We start from the raw sequence: 20259 nt of genomic DNA on the forward strand, positions 1-20259 counted from the left end.
TAATATTCTACACACAGACATATGACTTATAAAAGAGGAACAGAGTCTGTAATGATGAGGGAAACACTTCACAGATGCACACACACACTGTTAGTAAAGACAAACCAGCCATCACAGAAAGTGTTTGTCTGGTTGATTTGAGACAGTCAGTTTCAGAAGACGCAGCTTGTGTCACTAATCTGATCCATTCAGTGAATTCTGGGGTTCTGGTGTATTTCTCTTGCTCTTCCTCCTGCAGTAATGAAACCATTTACCAACAAACCAAACTGAACTTTACAGACGTCTGCTGGCAAGAAAAGTTTCATCCACCAACAAAACAACCGAGAGGAGAGATGCGTGTTATAAAGAGTCCTCAGCTGCCACCTATGTTCATCTGAACTGGAAACAGACATCTGACTTCACTCTGTTGTTAAAAGAAAAGTTAAAAGATGTTTCTCAGATTCACTTTACGAGGCTCTCTTGACAAACTCCAGAAGACTTGGCAGCTTTGTTTAGATTATGTACCGGCTGGGAGGTGAATATCCTCCTACACTTGTGGATCCAGCTGGATGTCAGTGATTACATGTGAAGCAGCCTTGTGCCTTTGTTAACATTTACCCTGGATAGAGTTCATGTTTCCTGTAGTTTGTGATGTTCTGTGTCTGAACTCTTCTAGAACTGAAGTGTGTGTAAACAGAGCTGACGTCAGCCAGCAGCTGAATGTAACATCTCAACAGTCCATGAGCCCGACAGTGTTACAGGAGTGTGACTGCTTTTTAAAAGCTGCTGCCTACATTACCCACAGTGCAACTCAGCCACTGAGTGACATCACTGGGAGCCTTATACCACTTTTACTACTCCCCAACACTTGTAACACACGTTAGTAAGAAAAAGCAGTTTATTTCATAATCTGAAGTGAGAATCCAAGTAAGTGTTCAGTATTCTACAGGTGGTTGTTTCTTGTGCAGCGCCCACCGTTAGCGACACAGACAGTCACTGAGAAGTGGAGACGGGTCAGAACCAGAGCAGAAAGATGGTGTACAGGCTGTGGATCATTGCAATGAACTTTTTTAACATCTTAAAATCTATCTAATTAAATATAAATAATTAACTAATAAAATGCAAGAATAATCAGTAATGAGAGAATAATGGTAATACTTGTTAGTCGCAGTTCAACATTATTCTGCATACAAATATCATTTTGATTAACATAAAACACATATTCTGAAATTATATACAAATATTTTCTTCCCACAGTTGGTCAACAACTCACTGATCAGTTTCTCGTGATGACGTAACGGTTGTATGTTTCCTGTTATTATTTTGTGTATGTGAAATTAATTAACTTTATTTTTTGTGAGAGAAAGTACCACTTCCGGTCTGATTCACGCTTCCTCTCTCTAACTTCACTGCCCTGCTGTCATCAACAAGTCGACTAACGAATCATCGAACGTGTAAATGGCCAACAACAAACCAGTGATCGATTAGTTCCCCCTGTGTTTGGTCTCCAAGGCTACAACTTCAACAAGTACCATCCACGCTAAACTCGTAAAGTGCTGAATGTTATGAGACGGTTTGGTTGGACTTCTGGTCTGTTAATGTAGGAGGAAAAAGCCCACATCGGACAGAATCGTGTGGCTGTCAGCACAAATATTGGGCCGAACTTTCGCTCTTACTCATCCAGGACGTTGGGTCGATAGCAGAGCAGCAGATCGGCAGAGGGCAGAACCAACATGTCAGACTGTACTAGAAGTTTCCACCGGTCTGGTTCAGCTTCCTTAACAAACAATATCAGCGGCAGAAGAATCGTCTGCTTCGTCTCGCACCAGATAAACAGGTTCTGTTGAGTTTCTCCGTGATCCGGATTGTTGGCGGGTCGGAGGACTGAAGCTAGCTAGCTAGCGGCGGAGCTACAGACCGTTGACAGCAGCGCGGGCTGGCTAACAGCGAGGCTAACAGCTAGCGGCCGGGCTGCAGGCATGTTCGGGTGTTTGGTCGCCGGCAGGTTGGTGCAGACGGACGCGGTGCAGGTCGCCTCGGACAAGTTCGTGTTCAACCTGCCGGACTACGAGAACGTGAACCATGTGGTGGTGTTCATGCTGGGCACGGTGCCGTTCCCCGCCGGGATGGGCGGCGCAGTCTACTTCTCCTTCCCGGACCCGGCGAGCGGCGGCCCGGTGTGGCAGCTGCTCGGGTTCATCACCAACGACAAGCCGAGCGCCATCTTCAAGATCTCCGGGCTGAAGGCCGGGGTGGGCGGGACGCACCCGTTCGGCATGATGGCCTCCTCCTCGTCTCCCTCCGTGGCTCAGGTCGGGGTGTCGGTGGAGGTTCTGGAGCAGCTGGCCCAGCAGATCCCGGTGTCCAGCGCCGCCGTGTCCACCGTGGACTCCTTCCTGCAGTTCACCCAGAAGATGCTGGACAGTCTCTACAACTTCGCCTCGTCTTTCGCCGTGTCGCAGGCGCAGATGACGCCGAACCCGACCGAGACCTTCATCCCGTCAAGCTGCGTCCACAAGTGGTACGAGAACTTCCAGAGGAGGATGGCACAGAACCCGAACTTCTGGAAGAACTGAAGGCAGAGAGCCTGAGGACGATAACGACTCAGACTGGACAGTTCGAATAAAAGTGTGTGAATGTTTTCATCCGGCTGCAGTTTGTCTTCTTCTCACAATCTGAAGCTGTTGCAGTGTATGTTGTTAGCTGTAGCTCATTAGCTGGTGTGTGTGTGTGTGTGTGTGTGTGTGTGTGTGTGTGTGTGTGTGTGTGTGTGTCTATATATATATATATATATATATATATATATATATATATAGATATATATATATATATATAGATATATATATATATATATATATATGATCCAAATAAGATTAGATTTAATAGTTTACAAGTAACACACTATCGGAGAATAAACTGCTAAAGAAAGAGGGAGAAGAAGGATCACGTGATCTGAGAGCTACAGAACAACATGCTGACTTCAGACGGAACCTCATGAGAAAAATGCAGATTTTGCATTCAGAATATTAATCAATCATGTGACTAATATTACAATCCAGTAAAAACATGTGTCTCATTAAACCGGTACAAGAACACATTTCGGCATGTGCCACGTGACCTGAAAGCTATTTTAAAATATTAATATATAATTTCTGGATTCTTGCAGGAGCTCTCAGGTTTCACGGGACAGTTTAAAGGGACAGTTCAGGTGTTTTAGAGGTGGAGTTTCATCATCAGCTCACCACCATGTTGTCCTCCCACCAGACTCTGTTCTAAAAACGGCCATTTTAAGCTGCAGAACATTATAAGTCTTATTGTGTGACTTAGTTCAGATTCACTGAAGTCTAATACACACACACACACACACACACACACACACACACACACACACACACACACTCCTCTATGTCCTCTGAGGGAAAGACCGAAATCACTGGAATGTTGTTGGGTTTTGTGAAATGTCATGTTTTGACCCTCAGGGACTCTGTGTGTGTGTGTGTGTGTGTGTGTGTGTGTGTGTGTGTGTGTCTTGCACTGTGCTGTAACTGACATTATTAACAGGTTGCTTGGCTGCAATCAACTGTGAAAGCGTTCAGAGTTTTAATCTGTCCAGTCAGAGAACATTTAGACATAAAACTTAAAACTGCAAATACAAGAAACTGAACCATTACACTGATGTCAGGAACAATTGGCCACCAGGTGGTGCTGCAGAGGTTCTGCAGTGGTTCCGTGGGGGTTCTGCAGTGTGTGCTGGAATTCAGGGTTCTGTCTTTGTGCCAACATACAGCAGCAGACAGGATTTATCTGCAGGAAGGTTCTGATCCGGTTTTTCTCTCCACAAACAGAATCCGTCCTTTTCCTCCTCTGCTCACTTTCGCTCACTGGTTTCCTGATGATGTCACCTCTGACCCGAGCGGGTCTTTCAGGTTTTGGTGCAGAAAGTTTGTGGACATTTGAAGCTTTGAGTTGAGCAACAGTGGAGTGAAGTCAGAGAGAAGCTGGCTGAGGGTGAAGGGAGTGGAGCTGATTATCTGTTACATAACACACACACACACACACACACACACACACACAGGCAGCTGCTCACACATCAACGGCTGCATTCTTCCCTCGCTGCTGGTTCTGATCCGCTGTGTCTGCTGTCAGGATGCTGCTGCTGCTGCTGGCAGTTCTGTTAGTTGGAGGTTATTTTCTTTTTTACGTGACTTTCATCAAACTTCCGCAATGTAAAAGTTCTGCTAAGCTGCACGGGAAGACTGCCATCGTCACCGGTGAGTTCACAGCCTTCACCTCATTGTGACACTGTTAAATATTCATGTTTACTCCCAGAAACTATTGCAGATACGCTGAGTGGAACCAGCTGAGGTCTCTGAGTGGAGACGAGTTTCTGAACCAGACCACAGAAGAGTTCAGAGGCTGTAAACTTTGAACTCTGAACCTTTTAGTTCAGCTTCAGCCTAAAGGAGTCGGCCTGCGGTGGCTCATGTGTTCACTGTTGTTGAAGAAATCACTCATGTCCTGTTGAGCAGTTTGCTGTGGTGAAGTGTTGATTCAGAGAGTACCTGAATTAACCTGCAGCATCTTCTACAGTGAGAACAAGGAAGGTTCAGACAACAGGTAGCAACAGACATGCAGAGGAGGGACTGTGAGCAGCAGGTGGGACTCAGGTAACATCCAGGTAACAACCAGGTCCAGATGCACTTTGATTAACTGTGTTACACACACGTGTATCTGCAGGATTCAGAGACAGACGTCTGGAGATCACAGGACTCCAACATGTCACTCTAAATGTGTGTTTTCTCCCTCAGTGTCACTAACTGGACCAGAACAGAACTTCAGGGGAGACACTGATCAGAATCAGAGTCCAGCTCCTCCTCTCTCCAGCAGCTGGACTTTGACTGTGTCGCTGCACAGAGAAGATAACAAACCTAATCGCTCAGATATCAGTCTGCTGTTCAGAGCTTCATTATCCTGAAACATGGGCAGCAGATGTCAGTGTTGGGAGAGAAACCTGAGCTTCAGTCTGCACACTGTGTTTATTCTGAGGACTAAACTGTTGGACAGAACACGATGAAGCTCAGAGAAACCCTCTAATCCTACTAATGATGAATAATGATGATTAACACTCACACTCAGTTCTAAAGTTTCTAGGTGAAACGTGTTTCTATAGTTACTTCAGCGATCACGTCGTCCTCCCTCTGACGCCGCCTGTCCTCTGTAGGAGCCAACACCGGCATCGGAAAGACCACAGCACTGGACCTGGCCCGGCGGGGGGCGAGGGTGATCATGGCCTGCAGGGACAGACGGCGAGCTGAGGCCGCCATCCAGCACATCGTCCAGGTAAAGACCAGAACCAGGTCCAAAATTCACAATGAATTCACCTCAGGGCGAAGTCCTCCATCCTGTCCTCTGAGGACACGCTGCTCATCTACGACATGATGCTGACGACTCACACTTGTTCATCACACTTACATCTGCACGTTCCAGTCGCGTTTACTGCTGTCAGCCCTGTCTTTGTTCCTTGTGATCAGGAGACAGGTAACAACCAGGTGATCTTCATGCAGCTCGACCTGGCCAGTCTGAAGTCGGTTCGCTCCTTCGCTGAAAACTTCCTGCAGTCCGAATCTCGACTGGATCTGCTCATCAACAACGCCGGTCAGTCATCAACAGTCCTGTATGAGATCACCTGGCAGGTTTTAATGTGGTCAGTTAGATTTAGATTTAAACAGGAAGTGATTTAGCTCGATTGATTATAAATGACTGATTTCAATGTTCCGTTGGGTTAGTTAGTCTTTGTGACAAAGGCTCAAAACTTCCCGGACCGTCTATGAACCAGACGCACGGAGACAAAACATGCGACTCAGCAGCTAACAGGAAGTTAAGCGTGTTTCTAAATGTATTCAGGTGTGACTCTGCTGTCCTGGTGTTTCTGTCTTCAGGTCTGATGAACGGTGGAAAGACGGAGGACGGCTTCGGGATGATCTTCGGCGTCAATCACCTGGGTCACTTCCTGCTGACGGTGCTGCTCCTGGACCGGCTGAAGGCGAGCGGGCCGAGCCGCGTGGTGACCGTGGCCTCCAAAGCGTACGAGTTTGGGAAGGTGGATTTCAACTGTCTGACCGCTCACAGAGATCTGCGTCTGGGTGAGAACGACTATCAGCTCTGGTGGAAGTACTGTCACAGCAAACTGTGCAACGTCCTCTTCACCTATGAGCTCGCCAAGAGGCTGCAGGGCTCCGACGTCACCTGCTACAGCCTCCATCCGGGTCAGTACACATCAGCCACGCTCACAGACCAGGAAAAGAAATAAATCAAATGAAATGTTAAAGAAAAGAGATCATTTTAACATCCACAGCAAGTCAAAGACGAGAGTTTTACTTCTGAACCGAAGTTATGTGAACATGTAATGTGAATGTATAGTTGGTGAATATTTAACATTTTAAACTTACAATCTTTTTATTTTAACTCATGAAGATTATTTCTACCTCGTCTGTTTGGTTGTTTTTCTTCTTCTCTGTTCAGGAGGCATCAAAACAGAGATCGGTCGCTACACCAGCTTCTTGTGGAGACTCTTCATCACGCCCATCATCTTCCTTTTCTTCGTGGACGCCGAGCTCGGAGCTCAGACCACGCTCCACTGTGCCCTGGAGCCAGGCATCGAGCACCTCAGCGGACACTACTTCACCCAGTGTGCACCGGTGCTGAACATCGCCAGGAAGGCGAGAGACGCCGCCGCCGCCAAGAAGCTGTGGGAGCTCAGCGAGAGTTTCTGTGGCCTGTCCTAGAACCAGACCAGAACCCCGAACATCCGTCTCACATCCAGGACTGAAACACTTTGTGCATGTTATTCTATTACATCCTGTTCTGACATCAGCATGTTAGCATGACTTTAGCATTTAGCTCAAAGGAATGTTGTGTTTATGTGTAAATATGTAATTCAGAGGACTTCATGCATCGATCTGCATCACTGAATCTTCTTCTGACGAGGTGTTTGAGTGTGTCGCTCTGTTCCAGCAGCAGGTTGTGAAGAGGCGTTACAGGAACGGTTTCAGACACGACGCCTCACAGCAGCCATCACGATGTCACGAGGTCATCGTGTCTGAGCTGGTGGACAAATCAGATTTCCTTTAAAAAATGCAACAAATGATCTAAAATTAAAATTAAAGGTTCTTTGATCTTTGTGAGTGCAGACTTTAAAACATGTTAATAAATCTCCCTCTGTATACTCTCACACATTAGATTCTACTTTAGGAACACAGACACTCACAATAAATGAGTCTGTCACTACCTGCCTGCTACTTGTGTTTAATATGAAGGTTTTAAACAGAAAAGTCCAGCCTACCTGTTTTATTTTGAAGGTTTGGACAGGAAGTGCAGCCTGTCTGTGGGGTTCAGGTGAATCAGTGGGTGAGAAGTCAAACAGCAGCAGAGTTTCAGACAAACTTCATTGCTGTTTGATGAGGAGAGGCAGCGGAACCGGTCGGACCGGCCCAAACTGTGACACGCCTGCCCGGCCTCAGGCAGGTCCAACTGGTCCGACAGGTGAGTCCCATCAGGTGAATAAAAGACAGAGCTGAGCTCAGAGCCAGTCAGAGATTCTCAGGAGGACCAGACAGTCTGAGACATGCTTCACCTGCTGCTGCTGGCCGGGGTGGTTCTGGGAGGATACGTCCTGCTCACACAGACGCTCTTCAAGAGGTCCAAATGTAAAGGGAACGCAGCCATGGCCGGGAAGACTGTCATCATCACAGGTGAGTGTGTGTGTGTGTGTGTGTGTGTGTGGAGATATCACTGCATCAGTGCAGGTAAATACAGTGTGTGTCTGTTCTTGATCAGGTTTGTGGATCACAGAGAGAATCTGGTGTCAGACAAACAATCAGAAGATGATTAAATATCTTGTTGACGTGAAGACGAACACACTGACTGTTCACACAGACACTTGATGATGTCACAAATGACTGACGACAACTTCAACATTTGGGACTTAAATACATATCTTTGATTTGAATATGTGCTGTGATCCATTGAAACTCTCATGTTACACTCGTTAGTCATTAGGCAGAAACACAGTGAAAGCTTTCCTGTCGGTAACGTCTCTTTACAACCTGCTGCTGGAACAGAGCGAGACACTCAAACACGTCAGAAGAAGATTCAGTGATGCAGATCGATGCATGAAGTCCTCTGAATTACATAAAGGCACTTTAACCAGTTTCAGAGTTCATATTCACACGTACACAACACAAAATTCCTTTGAGCTAAATGCTAAAGTCAGCACACTAACATGCTGATAGAAGTTCTGATTATGAGACTAACGGTCATAATTACCGGATGATGTCGCTGGATGAAGCAGAGCATCACCTCAGCTGTTCTGGTTCATCCTGAGGGGAACATGAACGTCTCTCATGTTGGTGCTGATGCGTTCATGTGCTCTCTCTGCAGGAGGAAACACCGGCATCGGTAAAGCCACGGCTCTGCACCTGGCCCAGAGGGGAGCCAGAGTGATCCTGGCCTGCAGGAACCGGGACAAGGCGGAGTCCGCCATCGCTGACATACAACAGGTAGAGAAGAAGAAGAAGAAGCAGATCAGCTGCCTCAGGCTGTTCATCTGCAGCGTGTGATTACTTGTTAACTGTAACTCTGAGATCTGCTGCTGGTTCTCACACAGTCAACAGGTCGGACAGAGTGAGGACTGTTTCATACAGAACTCGAGGTTCTGACTGAACTCTGGGCCCGATGATGATGATGATGTTCTGCTGGTCAGGACGAATTAGAGCTGCTGTGATACAGAGTGAACACAGGGAGGGAAACAGGAAATGGTCCAAAGTGTTCTGACGGAGAATGGACCGTCAGTTGTGATGTGAGGTTCTGACATGTGCCGGGTCAGTCAGGAGCTAGTGATTAATATGCAGACAACATTATGAGACAAAGTGAGAAATGATGAGATAAAAAGTCAGAATTATAATTCAAACATTGGAGGTCCGACGTCGTGTTCCCTCTAAAGTAAACCTCCCTCACGGTTCTGACCCGATGATGATGTTGTTCCAGGAAACAGGAAGTACTGACGTGCTCTACATGCAGTTGGACCTGGCCAGTCTGAAGTCGGTCCGCTGCTTCGCTGAGACGTTCCTGAAGTCCGAGTCCAGACTGGACCTGCTCATCAACAACGCCGGTACACAAACACACAAACACTCGACACGACACGACACTCAAGGACCCTTACAAAATAAAACCAGGATGTCTAACATGAGGCTCTGTGTGTCCTGCAGGTCTGGTGGCTGACGGCCGGACCGAGGACGGGTTCGGCATCCAGTTCGGTGTGAACCACCTGGGTCACTTCCTGCTGACCTGCCTGCTGCTGGAGCGCCTGAAGGAGGCGGGCGGAGGACGGGTGGTCACCGTGTCCTCCATGGCTCACCGCTGGGGACACGTGGACTTTGAGGTGATGACAGGAAACTTCAGCTCACACTTATTTCTTCTTCTTCTCTCCTAAATGATTCTGACTTCACCTTCAGCTCAGTCCAGTCTGAGTCCAGCTGCTGGAGGAACCAGAACTTTCTGTCCTGTCAGTGAACAGAACCTTACTGTCCTCTTCTTCTCCACATGTCAGAGGGAAACACTGAACTTTCTTCTGAACTACTTCTACTTAAAAGCATTCTGATCTTATAAAAACACAGCAGCAGGTAACTGTGTGTGTGATGTCATCATCTGATGTCATCATCTGAACCTGAGAACAGATTAAATCTGGACCTCAAGCGAGACATTTGAAAGATGTGGATAAGCTCGTCTCTGTCGTCCAGATTCTGAAACAGTGACAAGAGTTTGTGACTTCAGAGTCTCAGTCAGATATCAAACATCCTGCAGAACTAAATCTAAACATTTCACCATCCTTCTGGCTCGAGGTCGACTAAACTGGACTTCATCCAGCCGAGCCATGAAGCTCAGTACCGAACATCAGCCATCAGTCGTCTCCCGTCACGTTTCTGAGTTTCTGAGTTTCTGAGTTTCACAGATCAGACAAACATCCAGAAACTGAACCAAGTTGTTCCTTCGTTCCTCTCATGATCGGTGTGAGATTCACCTGTTGACACCTGGTGCTTGAAGCTGACTGTCGACTGTGACGATGTTCAGAATGCACACCTGGCTCAGACTCAAATGTCTGCTGATGTCACACCTGAGCACGCAGGTACATTCAGTTCCTGTGTTCAGGTGTGATAGTGCGTCATCACAGCTCACATGAAGGGATTCCTTCACACACATGAGGACATTCCTCTCATGTCTCACCTGGACAGGTGATGTAACTGAATGTCACCTGTGCTCATCAGGCTGTTTGTGTGTTCAGGCTCTGGCGGCAAACAAACACCTGGGCACCGGCAGGTACAGCTGGCAGTTCTTCGCTGCCTACTGCAGCAGCAAGCTGTGTAACGTGCTCTTCACCCACGAGCTCGCCAAGAGGCTGAAAGGAACCAACGTCACCTGCTACAGCGTCCACCCAGGTAACAAGACACACCTGCTGCACACACACACACACACACACACACACGCTCATGAAACACCACGTGGACCTGGACTCAGTTCAGGAGGTGTGACATCCTGCAGCAGTCGGTCCTGAGAGGAGCTGAAGTACTGATCCAAACTGAACCTACAGCTTCAACATTCAGACTACATTTCTTTGTCTTTGATTGAAACATCACTGTGACATGTTTTTAATCTGCAGGGTTAAAAATGTGTGTAACACCAGACGCTGGGTTGTGTGTGTGGTCCTGTTGGAACATGTGTTCTCCCTGATGACCTCAGTGTGTCTGTAATAGCTGTGGACCTGCTCACAGGTACAACAGAACACACCTGAGTCGATCCTTCAGTTTAACTCAGGTGTGACTCCGCCCTCTCGCCCTGCAGGTGTGGTCCGCACCCAGCTGTCGCGTCACGTCAGCCTGTGGCAGAAGGTTTTCATCGAGCCCATCGCCCAGCTGCTGTTCCTGGACCCGCAGGACGGAGCTCAGACCACGCTGCACTGCTGCCTGCAGCAGGGAATCGAACCTCTGAGCGGGCGCTACTTCTCCTGCTGCGCCGTGCAGGAAGTAGGCGCCCGGGCCCGAGACGACACCGTGGCCCGGAAGCTGTGGGAGGTCAGCGAGATGTACTGTGGACTCTCTTAAGGTGGAATGACTACAAAGCACTTTGTGTCCACCTTAACTGGACTGTGAGGACTGGACTCATTCTCTGCTGTACTGTGATGTTAGAGCAGAGCTGTAGAAGCTGTGACGCCGCAGCTCAGCAGCCTCAACCTGTCAATTTAATAAACACGTCAGACAATAAAGAACCTTTTCCATCATTCTGTGATCCGATCAGTCCGGCACACTCACAGCAGGTGGAGACCCGGCAGTGGGTCCGTGTAGGAGACAGGATGATGGACCGGAACCAAACAGATGGTTAGATATTCCACAGAAACATTCTCTCACATGTTTACAAGCTTTGATCAGTGATTTCACACTCTGTTAGACCAAATGATCCAGATGTGGATCTCATGACCTGCTGCATCTTCAGAGGGAGGACAGACAGGAGGACAGACAGCAGGTAGGACAGACAGGAGGACAGACAGGAGGGAGGGAGGACAGACAGCAGGTAGGACAGACAGGAGGGAGGACAGACAGGAGGGAGGACAGACAGGAGGAGAACAGACAGGAGGACAGGCAGGAGGGAGGACAGACAGGAGGACAGACAGGAGGACAGACAGGAGGGAGGACAGACAGGAGGGAGGACAGACAGGAGGAGAACAGACAGGAGGACAGGCAGGAGGGAGGACAGACAGGAGGACAGGCAGGAGGGAGAACAGACAGGAGGACAGACAGGAGGGAGGACAGACAGGAGGACAGACAGGAGGGAGGGAGGACAGACAGCAGGTAGGACAGACAGGAGGGAGGACAGACAGGAGGACAGACAGGAGAACAGACAGGAGGACAGGCAGGAGGGAGAACAGACAGGAGGGAGGACAGACAGGAGGACAGGCAGGAGGGAGGACAGACAGGAGGGAGAACAGACAGGAGGACAGGCAGGAGGGAGGACAGACAGGAGGACAGACAGGATGACAGACAGGAGGGAGGGAGGACAGGAGGACAGGCAGGAGGGAGGACAGACAGGATGACAGACAGGAGGGAGGACAGACAGGAGGACAGACAGGAGGACAGGCAGGAGGGAGGACAGACAGGAGGACAGACAGGATGACAGACAGGAGGGAGGGAGGACACCTGCTGGAGGTTTTACAGGTTAACTCAGGGGCAGAAACACGACTCCAGGAAAGTGAGCTGACGTCCTGGAGTTGTGCTTTAAATGTGGACAAAACAAGAGACGTCATGTGTGAATGTAATGACATCAGAACATTTTGAGGTCCAATATAAGATGGAAGAACTGTTTCTGTACCAGAACCGGCCCGAGGCTTCATGGGGCCCTGAGCAGGCTCTGGTTCCAGGTAAAGGCTCCACCCACCTCAGCACCGTCAGTCTGAACTCTTTCTGAACTCCATCGTTTGTCCGTCCAGCAGCAGCGTCATCAGGACCGACTGGTGACGACACGTTCACTGTCAACTAGTTTCAGAACAGAACACATCGTTTCTTACGTAAAGATAATAAATGTAAAGTGTGTTAAATGTCAGTAAAATGCAAATGTAAAGAAATAATAAACCATATGAAATAAATGAAACAGAAACTTAAATAATGACATTAAATGAGCTGAAATGATTGACGCAGCATTCGGACCTGCAGAGTGTTTTGGGCCCTCAGTCAGAACCTGAGACGACTGACGCTCCTCTGAGGATGAAGCCCGGCACGCCTCACATGATGTCCACGGTACAGTGAGAGGAAAATGGACTTTTGTGCTGACGGACTGCAGCAGAAACAGGTTCTGGTTCTGTTGATTTAATAATGAGCGTTTCTGTTTTCTGTGGCTGGAATTTGTCATCATGTTGTTTCTTTACTGAAAAGACAATAAAGAAAATGAAGAAGGCAGTTTGTGTGTGAACATCTGGTTCTCACAGGACTCTCATCCACACAGAGGAAGAGGCATGAAGAGTCTTCCTCTGGAGACTCGTGATGTAAAACCTGCTGTGCTGACGCCACCTAGTGGCTGATGTGAGACAGTTTGGACTCAGTTCATTTCTCCTCTAATGAGTCACACAGCTCCCACCTGAGCTTATCTGAATTTAACTGCAGTGTTTTACCTCTAAACCACTGTGAATTCAGCGCACTTATAATTGTTAATATTTTCATGTACTGCAAAACAAACAAAATTAAACTTACCATACTGGTCAGGTACCGTCAGCCGCTGTACAAATTAAATCTGATTGAATCCGCTGGTTCTGTTTCCCATCGCGGCAGAGAAGGAAGCTGCACACCTGGTCTACAGGTGAACCAGCAGGTTCAGCCTCTCCGTTTCTGCCTTTTTCTTTTGTGACTTCCCGTTCGGTTCAATCACAAGTAGCGTAGTCAGCGTGTAGTGACAGTAGCGGTGGTTTGTGGGCTGTTGGGTGATGAGAAGACACCTGACCTCAGACCCGCCATGTGGTCACGTGTTGACCATTAAATGAATACCGATGCTTGGCCTGGCGGTGGGAGAGCGCAGTGCACTGTGGGAGACCCTGTTCCCTGGTCCTGCTTCACTTACAGTCTGAATCTATCTAGTAAACTTTACAGATGTGTGTGTATAAACTGTGAGCTGTGCTCGACCAATCACTGCGTCTGATATTCAGCATCTTTCTAATTATTGGAGTCACTGTTTGTTTTTAATGAAATAAATGGATATGAAAATCATTTACTTTTGTCTCTGATGTTGCCTGTAATCTGAAAAGTAACTTAGTGGAGTGGAAGTAAAAAGTATGAGAAAACAGAAACACTCAGGTGAAGTACAAGTACCTCAACAATGTACTTGAGTAGATGTACTCAGTTACATTCCATCACTGTTTATAACATGAAATACTCAAAGTAAAATCTGTAAACTTGAGACATTACTGAAGTAATTTAACTGCCGTAAATGACTTTGATACTTGAACACCTAAGTATCAAATTACTTTGATATTTACTAATAAATGAATATTATTCCATGTAACCTTTGAGAAGTAACACTGTTTGTGGATTCTGTGAGGTCCGAGCCCGTCAGCCGCCTGAGCGGTACTGCTCATGTGCAACAATCAGAGATAGGAGAGAAGACAGATGTCTCACTCCTCAGCAGCTTCAGTGCTGTAAAACAGAATATTATCGATGAAAACTTTTTAAAACAAGCGTACTGTCGTCTGGAAGTGTTGTGATGACTGTCAGTACAGTTTCCTCTGGACTCATACTGCTAACAACGACTAGAACAAGTAGTAGAAAGGTCACCTGACTGATGCGGGAGAAGAGTCCCTGAAGCAGCTGCAGGTGTGCTGCTGAGGCTGCTCACACAGGTGAGTCTGCTCAGGTGAGTGAGTGCAGCTCTGAGCCCCACATGGTCTCCTGACTGCTCGGTGGGAAGTTTCAACATCTGATTTCATGTTTCTTTGTAATTAAACAGTTAATGACATAACTGAGGTCAGTGCAGGTGTTGGTGTTCTGGTTCTGACCCAAAATAATGTGACACCGGTACTGTTGGATGTTTCTTTCACTTGTACAAAACAGAAAGTGTGTGTTCCTCCACACCGGCTCAGCTCAGCTACTTCTATTAATTAAACTGTAAAAAGTAAGTACATCATTCAGTTTAATCAGTTCCTCTTGTAAGAAACCTGATTAATCCAAACCAGAACTATGATGCGTTCAGGAACACCCAGCAGTTTATTTGTTTCAGCTTTGATCAAACATGTTCAGATTTGAGACAATGAAACAAAGTTGGACACACCTGACGAAGGTGATCTGACGACGGCCTTCAGATGTTAATTCATAACCTTTAACATGAGTAAAATTTATTTAATACGTCATGAAAGAAAACGTTCAATCAAACTGAGTGTTAACAACAAACTGACCCAACTGTAGATGGTTGCTTGTCTCATCTAAAATACTGACGCTTTGGCCCGATCGACCAATCCAGAGTCAGTATGTGACGAGTTGGGATGAGACTCAACAATCCGCCATCGCTCAGTTGGACCTTTAACAGCTGGTGAAGTCGTGCTGTTTAAGTCATGGTGAACAGGAGTTCTACAGTGAGTGTTTGACGGCGTGGACGCCCTCGATGACAGTGTGGCGTCTCTTGTTGTCCAGTGGAGTCGTGGTGGTCGGCGCCTGGCTCACGGCGAGCAGACCGCGGGGTCCATCGAGGGCGCTGTCGCTGACCGTAATGTTGTCCAGGTGCTGACGCAGCAGAAGTCTCAGCTGCTGGTTCTCTCTGGTCAGGTCGTGTTTGTGTTTCTTGAGAGCTTCTCGCTGCAGCACGGCAGAGTTGATGCTCCTCGTCACCTGCTGCAGCTCCGGGAACGCTGGCGCCCCCTACAGGTGGAAACAGGTCATAGAGGACGACACACCTGCTGCTCACCTGCTTCTGTCTGTTTGTCTCAACTGTTCTCTCTTTGTTGCTGCTCGGGACGCTTTACCAACCCAACATGTGTCTATTTGACGTCCTGGGAATGAGACTCAACAATCAACTGTCTTTGTGGTGCGTTCAGGAACAGCTGGGACAAATCCTACTGATTCTACCTTTAACTTTAATAGTCTTTGAATTCTATTAATATGACGTGAGCTTCAGTTAGCTTTGAGCACAAATGTCCTTCAGAGGGAGACTTTTTACTCTGATACTCTGAGTCCATGTCAGAGCCTGAACTCTGTTACTGGACTGGAGGAAACAAGATGGATCAGAACTTCTACTGTCACCAGAGTCTGTTTTTACACTGTGAGGACTTTGTGGTAATCTGTCGATTATTGTCTCAACTCATGAATTAGTTGTTTGGTCTCTAAAATGTGATAAAAACATGTTGATCAGAGTTTCAACAACAGCACAAAGATCTTCAGTTTACTGTCACAGAGGACAGAAACCACTAAATATTTGGTGACATCACAGACTGGAGAGTTTTTGCTCCTCACAAATTATTCAAACTAATCAATAATTAAAATATCACCCTCACCGTTGAATGGTTGCAGCTCGGATCACGTCCTACCTCTGCTGGATCCTGCGTCTGTGTTCTATGATCCTCTGCAGAGAACAATGCTGAGAGGTTCCTCTGCCTGTTCTCCAGCTTCTGACACATGTCAGCCACGTTCAGAACCTTCTCCCCCTGCAGCCCACAGAGAGACAAGGTGAACGAGAGCAGACAGCAGACAGCTGACAACAAGCAGAGAGAGGCCTCACCTTGGCGATGACGGCCTCCAGTCTCTTGGTGGCGTTGTGGCCCTGGACGGAGAGGTCGACGAGCTGTTTCCTCGCCTCCTTCTGAGTCCGAGTCAGCTGCTCCCGGAGCTCCAGAGTCTTTCTTTTCATCTGGTCTCTGGCGGCCGTCAGGTCCTGCTCCACCAGCTGGTTCTTTTTCTTTCTGGAGTTCAGCCTGTCCCTCAGCTGGATGACAAGATCCTGACAGAGGAAGGAAACAAGATGGAGGCTGCGATTAGAAACCAAACCAACATTACATCATGCTAAACGTCTTGTGGACCCATCGCTGTTCAACTTCACGTCTGAGTCTGAAGATGTGAAGCCACGTTGCAGATACATTTGTGGATGCATCTTCAAACCGGATCACTGATTAAGCGGCTCCACCGACCTGCAGATTCTTGACGTTCCTCATGTCTGCGTTGGTCTTCTGGATGAGTCGTTGGTTGTTGGCGATCAGATCATCGACCTTCTTAGCTTCATCACTGCAGATCTGCACTAGCTCCTGGTTCTGGAGGTTCTTCTCCTCCAGCTTGTGCTCGTTCTCCTGGACCAGAGCAGCTACCTGTCCACAGAGAGGAGACAGGAGACACACCTGTCTGTCAGACACCTGTACGTCAGCCTGGAGGAGCAGAGGGAGCTGCTTCTGTCAGATACCCTGTCGTCATGAGCGCTCTCGTACGCCGCGATGCTGTCTTTGTACAGCGTGTGGATCTCGTCCATCGCCGCTTTGTGTTGCTGCTCTAAAGAGAACATGGCGTCCTCCAGATCAGCTCGCTGCTGCAGACGGCTGGCCTGCGTCTGTTTCCTGAAACACAGAGATTACAGATCAGCATGCAGCACAGTGATGCTAACTGAGGATTTCAGGTACAGCACCACCTTTTCTTCCTCTTGTAAAGAAGGATTTGACTCTGAATCTAAATGTCCTCCATCATCACTCAGAGTGATGTTACAGACGACCGCCACCTGCTGGCGTGGAGAGTTTTCTTCTTTCATGGTGCGTTTAGATGAACCATGAAGAAACATTTCTGTAACGTCATGATGTCAGTGTGAACATCAGCGCTGATACTTTCAGACACACCGTCACCAGAAATCCTCGACTGACTTCACTGTTTTCACCTCTGCACATAAACACGAGTTTGTGCCTTTTTGAGTCGTTATGACTTTGTCTGTAATCAAGACGCCTGAATAATTTGCCTCATGTTTGTTCTGGAGAACGTACGAGCTGGCTGACTATCAGCTGTAGTCTTTGTGGTGCGTTCAAATGCAGCTTTTTGGCAGAGACACAGGAGACATGTGTTCATTGTTCACTGTTGGTTTGGTGAGTTTGGACCCTAAAACTCATGATGGACAGTTTTTCAACACAGCAGAACCAGATTTCCTCTTTTGTATTCAACACATTGTTCTTGTCAACCTGGTTCCTACATTACCCACAATGCAGATGTGCTACAGAGGTCTGCTCAGCTCACTTCTCTCCACACCAACACACTGTTAACATTTCAAACTTGATCCTTCAAGTTGAGGCAGTCTGAGCCTTCACACGGCTCCTCTGGACACTGAAGGGTTAACAGTACTTCAAACATGGAAACAGACGGATCACTGGAGTGTTTAACCATCAGTGTGTTGGTGGTTCTGGTGCTGCTGTAATGGGCCCTGCGGTCCGTCTGTAGGTGGCGCTGTGAAGCCTCACACTGACCTCTCAGAGCTGAACATGGAGCTGAGGTGCTGCAGGCCGTCCTCCCACTGCTGCTGCACAAACATCAGCCGTTTGTCTCGCTGAGCACGCAGACGCTCCAAATGCTGCAGGTGAAGCCGCCGCACCTGAGCTGCCTGACGCTCCGCCTCCTGCAGGTCGCCCTCCAGATTCTGCAACACAAACAAACAGGAAGTCAGACCAGTTGATGTCCAGCAATTAGAGTCAGAAGGAGGAGCTGATCGTTCACCCTGATGATGCTGTCCAGGGCGTCCAGGCGTCTCTCAAACGTCTGACTGAGCACCGCGATGTCTTCACGCAGCTCGACGGTCCGAGTCTGACGCAGGATCGACCTCCAGCCTTCGTTCAGCTTCAGCAGGTTCACCGCCGTGTTCCTCTCCTCCCTCTGCAACTTGTCCTGGTGTCAGACACAGAAAATACTGATTTGGTTCTGGTTTTGGTTGGATAGTTTATTGGCTTCATGCTTGAATATGAAAAACTTAATATTAGTTTGATAGAGCAACATTTTATTCTGAAAATTTGGTGAGAAATTACACAAAACATTGAAACTTTAGATTCTTCATGAAACTAACAGTGTTTAAAATGTCACAGTTACATCTGAACTACTGAAAGGAGTTAAAGTGTCAGCTGAAGGTTGATCAGTTCGTTTCTTCATGTGAATTAAAGTGATTGAAAACAGTTGAACTGCTACTTAAATATTAATGAGCTGTTAAATCTAAGCAGACTGTCAGCTGAGTCGGACCTGAACACCAGTCGATGAGATGACAGCTGAGCTCTTCACCTGTCGGCTCACCTGGAAATACAAGTTTCCACCTGAGTTACCTTCAGGAACTGTGTGAGGATCTCCTCTTTCTGCCTGGCCATCTCCTCCTCCGCCTGAGCTTTCTGCTGCAGGTACAGCAGCCTCTCCTCCTCCGTCTTTCCTCCACCTTTACCTCCACCTTTCTTCGCTTTCTTCGGCATGATCCCTCCTCTTCCTCTTCACTCTGCTGCTTTATATCCGACCACAGAACACCTGAATTGAGTTGTTAAGGTTAATACTTTAAATGATTTGGACAAAATCACATTTCAGAAAACTCATTCAGCTGTTCACAGTCGGATTACATTCGCTCCACACAATGACCCGCAAAGAGAAAACATTTAAGAATATCTTATAAGAGGAATATTTTACATAAAATATAAGAAATGTCTCCATTTCTCTTATAAAAACACATTTTTAAGTCAAAAACGAATTAAAATTAAGTTTTCAGACTGAATTGATCTGATGTGTCTTGTTTGCTTTGATTGATGATGAAATAAATAAAAATGACAAGAACTAAATCTGAACTCAGTTTAAATTGTCACGATGAAACATTCAGACTAAATATCATTTACATGTTCTTAAGCTTTATATAAACATTTTCTATTTATTAAACTTTGGACCCAGAAAATCCCCAGAATATATTTTGATGAATGATGAATCTCTGGTTTCAGTGAAACACACCTGAAGGGTCCATACGTCATCTCTCAGGTGAGTTTCCACCAGGTGAGCGCAGCAGGAAACATATCAGACTCACATGTTCTTTATGACGTACACAGGTACACAAACATACCGCAGAGTGACGTCAGCGTCGAGCTCAGCTGCGTGCAGACCAACATTGAGAGCTAATGCTAATGTAGCCACCGTGAGCTAGCTAGCTACAGTAACGAGTCTTTTTGATGTTCATATTTAAATTATCCGACAGAAGGTTAAACTAAGAGCACGTGACGTCATCAGACATGAAGCAGCGTCGTGTGAAACACCTGAGAGCGTCTCAAACTCACCTGCACACCGGAGAGAAGACGAGCCGAGAGACGGACACGATGTTTGTGCTCCGTCTCCACGGCAACGGCTCAATGGACGAGCCGCCATGTTGGGTCCGTACCGACTCAGTGCATCCGCCATGTTGGATCCAAACCACCTTTAAAGTATTCGTATTTAATCAGATTAAAATGGACTGATTTTTTATATTCAGATATATTTTTTGTTTGTTTGAAGGTGATGAACTGTCATGGCGTCCAAACACGATCTGAACATATAAAAACAAGTAGTTCCTTCAGACTGATTACACCTGATGATCACGTCATGTTTAGATCAAGTCTGCATCAGTTTTTTATTTTCTTCTTGTTGAAATATTTATTTAAAACTTGATATTTATACATAAAGATAAGATGGATATAGATACAGTATGTTTAAATATATATAGCTATATATCAATATTAACAGCCTGTGA

The 20259-nt window shown here is 47.0% G+C and overlaps 4 protein-coding genes across 8 annotated transcripts; 3 read left to right on the forward strand and 1 right to left on the reverse strand.

Moving 5' to 3' along the window:
- The first annotated feature begins 55 nt into the window (after positions 1-55).
- Positions 56-2624, forward strand: hikeshi (heat shock protein nuclear import factor hikeshi). The gene has a single exon (XM_037072692.1). The coding sequence runs from the start codon at positions 1959-1961 to the stop codon at positions 2553-2555; it is 597 nt and encodes a 198-aa protein (XP_036928587.1). The 5' UTR covers positions 56-1958; the 3' UTR covers positions 2556-2624.
- Positions 2625-3541: 917 nt separating this feature from the next.
- Positions 3542-7266, forward strand: LOC119005149 (dehydrogenase/reductase SDR family member 13-like). The gene is made up of 5 exons (XM_037072689.1): positions 3542-4250; positions 5201-5319; positions 5511-5634; positions 5919-6245; positions 6502-7266. The coding sequence occupies exons 1-5, from the start codon at positions 4127-4129 to the stop codon at positions 6762-6764; spliced, it is 957 nt and encodes a 318-aa protein (XP_036928584.1). The 5' UTR covers positions 3542-4126; the 3' UTR covers positions 6765-7266.
- A 142-nt stretch (positions 7267-7408) lies between these two features.
- Positions 7409-11617, forward strand: LOC119005150 (dehydrogenase/reductase SDR family member 13-like). Of its 2 annotated transcripts, XR_005070396.1 has the most exons (7): positions 7409-7730; positions 8419-8537; positions 9025-9148; positions 9246-9418; positions 10319-10472; positions 10876-11553; positions 11602-11617. XR_005070396.1 is itself a non-coding variant. In XM_037072691.1 (6 exons), exons 1-6 carry the CDS (start codon positions 7604-7606, stop codon positions 11133-11135), a joined length of 957 nt encoding a protein of 318 aa, XP_036928586.1. In that variant the 5' UTR covers positions 7409-7603; the 3' UTR covers positions 11136-11595. The 2 variants fall into 2 exon arrangements, 1 of the variants encoding a protein (XP_036928586.1); XM_037072691.1 differs by lacking the exon at positions 11602-11617 and having other exon boundaries at positions 10876-11595.
- A 3134-nt stretch (positions 11618-14751) lies between these two features.
- ccdc65 (coiled-coil domain containing 65) lies at positions 14752-19947 on the reverse strand. 4 transcript variants are annotated; one of them, XM_037072686.1, is made up of 10 exons: positions 19811-19851; positions 19491-19627; positions 18830-19022; positions 18237-18404; positions 17990-18159; positions 16951-17101; positions 16685-16858; positions 16279-16497; positions 16055-16204; positions 14752-15422 (listed from the first exon to the last, which is right to left on the reverse strand). In XM_037072686.1, exons 3-10 carry the CDS (start codon positions 18968-18970, stop codon positions 15135-15137), a joined length of 1461 nt encoding a protein of 486 aa, XP_036928581.1. In that variant the 5' UTR covers positions 18971-19022; positions 19491-19627; positions 19811-19851; the 3' UTR covers positions 14752-15134. The 4 variants fall into 4 exon arrangements, with proteins under 4 accessions (XP_036928581.1, XP_036928582.1, XP_036928580.1 ...); XM_037072687.1 differs by lacking the exon at positions 19491-19627 and having other exon boundaries at positions 16088-16204; positions 19811-19947; XM_037072685.1 differs by lacking the exon at positions 19491-19627 and having other exon boundaries at positions 19811-19947.
- Positions 19948-20259: the final 312 nt, after the last annotated feature.

This window comes from Acanthopagrus latus, chromosome 16, assembly GCF_904848185.1.
Source record: "Acanthopagrus latus isolate v.2019 chromosome 16, fAcaLat1.1, whole genome shotgun sequence".
NCBI classification, from domain to species: domain Eukaryota; kingdom Metazoa; phylum Chordata; class Actinopteri; order Spariformes; family Sparidae; genus Acanthopagrus; species Acanthopagrus latus.

Coding starts and splice junctions, on each gene's coding strand:
- hikeshi (XM_037072692.1), top strand. CDS start 1,959: ATGTTCGGGTGTTTGGTCGCCGGCAGGTTGGTGCAGACGGACGCGGTG.
- LOC119005149 (XM_037072689.1), top strand. CDS start 4,127: ATGCTGCTGCTGCTGCTGGCAGTTCTGTTAGTTGGAGGTTATTTTCTT. Junction 5,320..5,510: donor CCATCCAGCACATCGTCCAG/GTAAAGACCAGA, acceptor CCTTGTGATCAG/GAGACAGGTAACAACCAGGT. Junction 5,635..5,918: donor TCTGCTCATCAACAACGCCG/GTCAGTCATCAA, acceptor TTCTGTCTTCAG/GTCTGATGAACGGTGGAAAG.
- LOC119005150 (XM_037072691.1), top strand. CDS start 7,604: ATGCTTCACCTGCTGCTGCTGGCCGGGGTGGTTCTGGGAGGATACGTC. Junction 9,149..9,245: donor CCTGCTCATCAACAACGCCG/GTACACAAACAC, acceptor TGTGTCCTGCAG/GTCTGGTGGCTGACGGCCGG. Junction 9,419..10,318: donor GGGGACACGTGGACTTTGAG/GTGATGACAGGA, acceptor TTGTGTGTTCAG/GCTCTGGCGGCAAACAAACA.
- ccdc65 (XM_037072685.1), bottom strand. CDS start 18,970: ATGCCGAAGAAAGCGAAGAAAGGTGGAGGTAAAGGTGGAGGAAAGACG. Junction 17,102..17,989: donor TCCATGTTCAGCTCTGAGAG/GTCAGTGTGAGG, acceptor TCTGTGTTTCAG/GAAACAGACGCAGGCCAGCC. Junction 15,423..16,054: donor CGAGCTGCAACCATTCAACG/GTGAGGGTGATA, acceptor TTCCACCTGTAG/GGGGCGCCAGCGTTCCCGGA.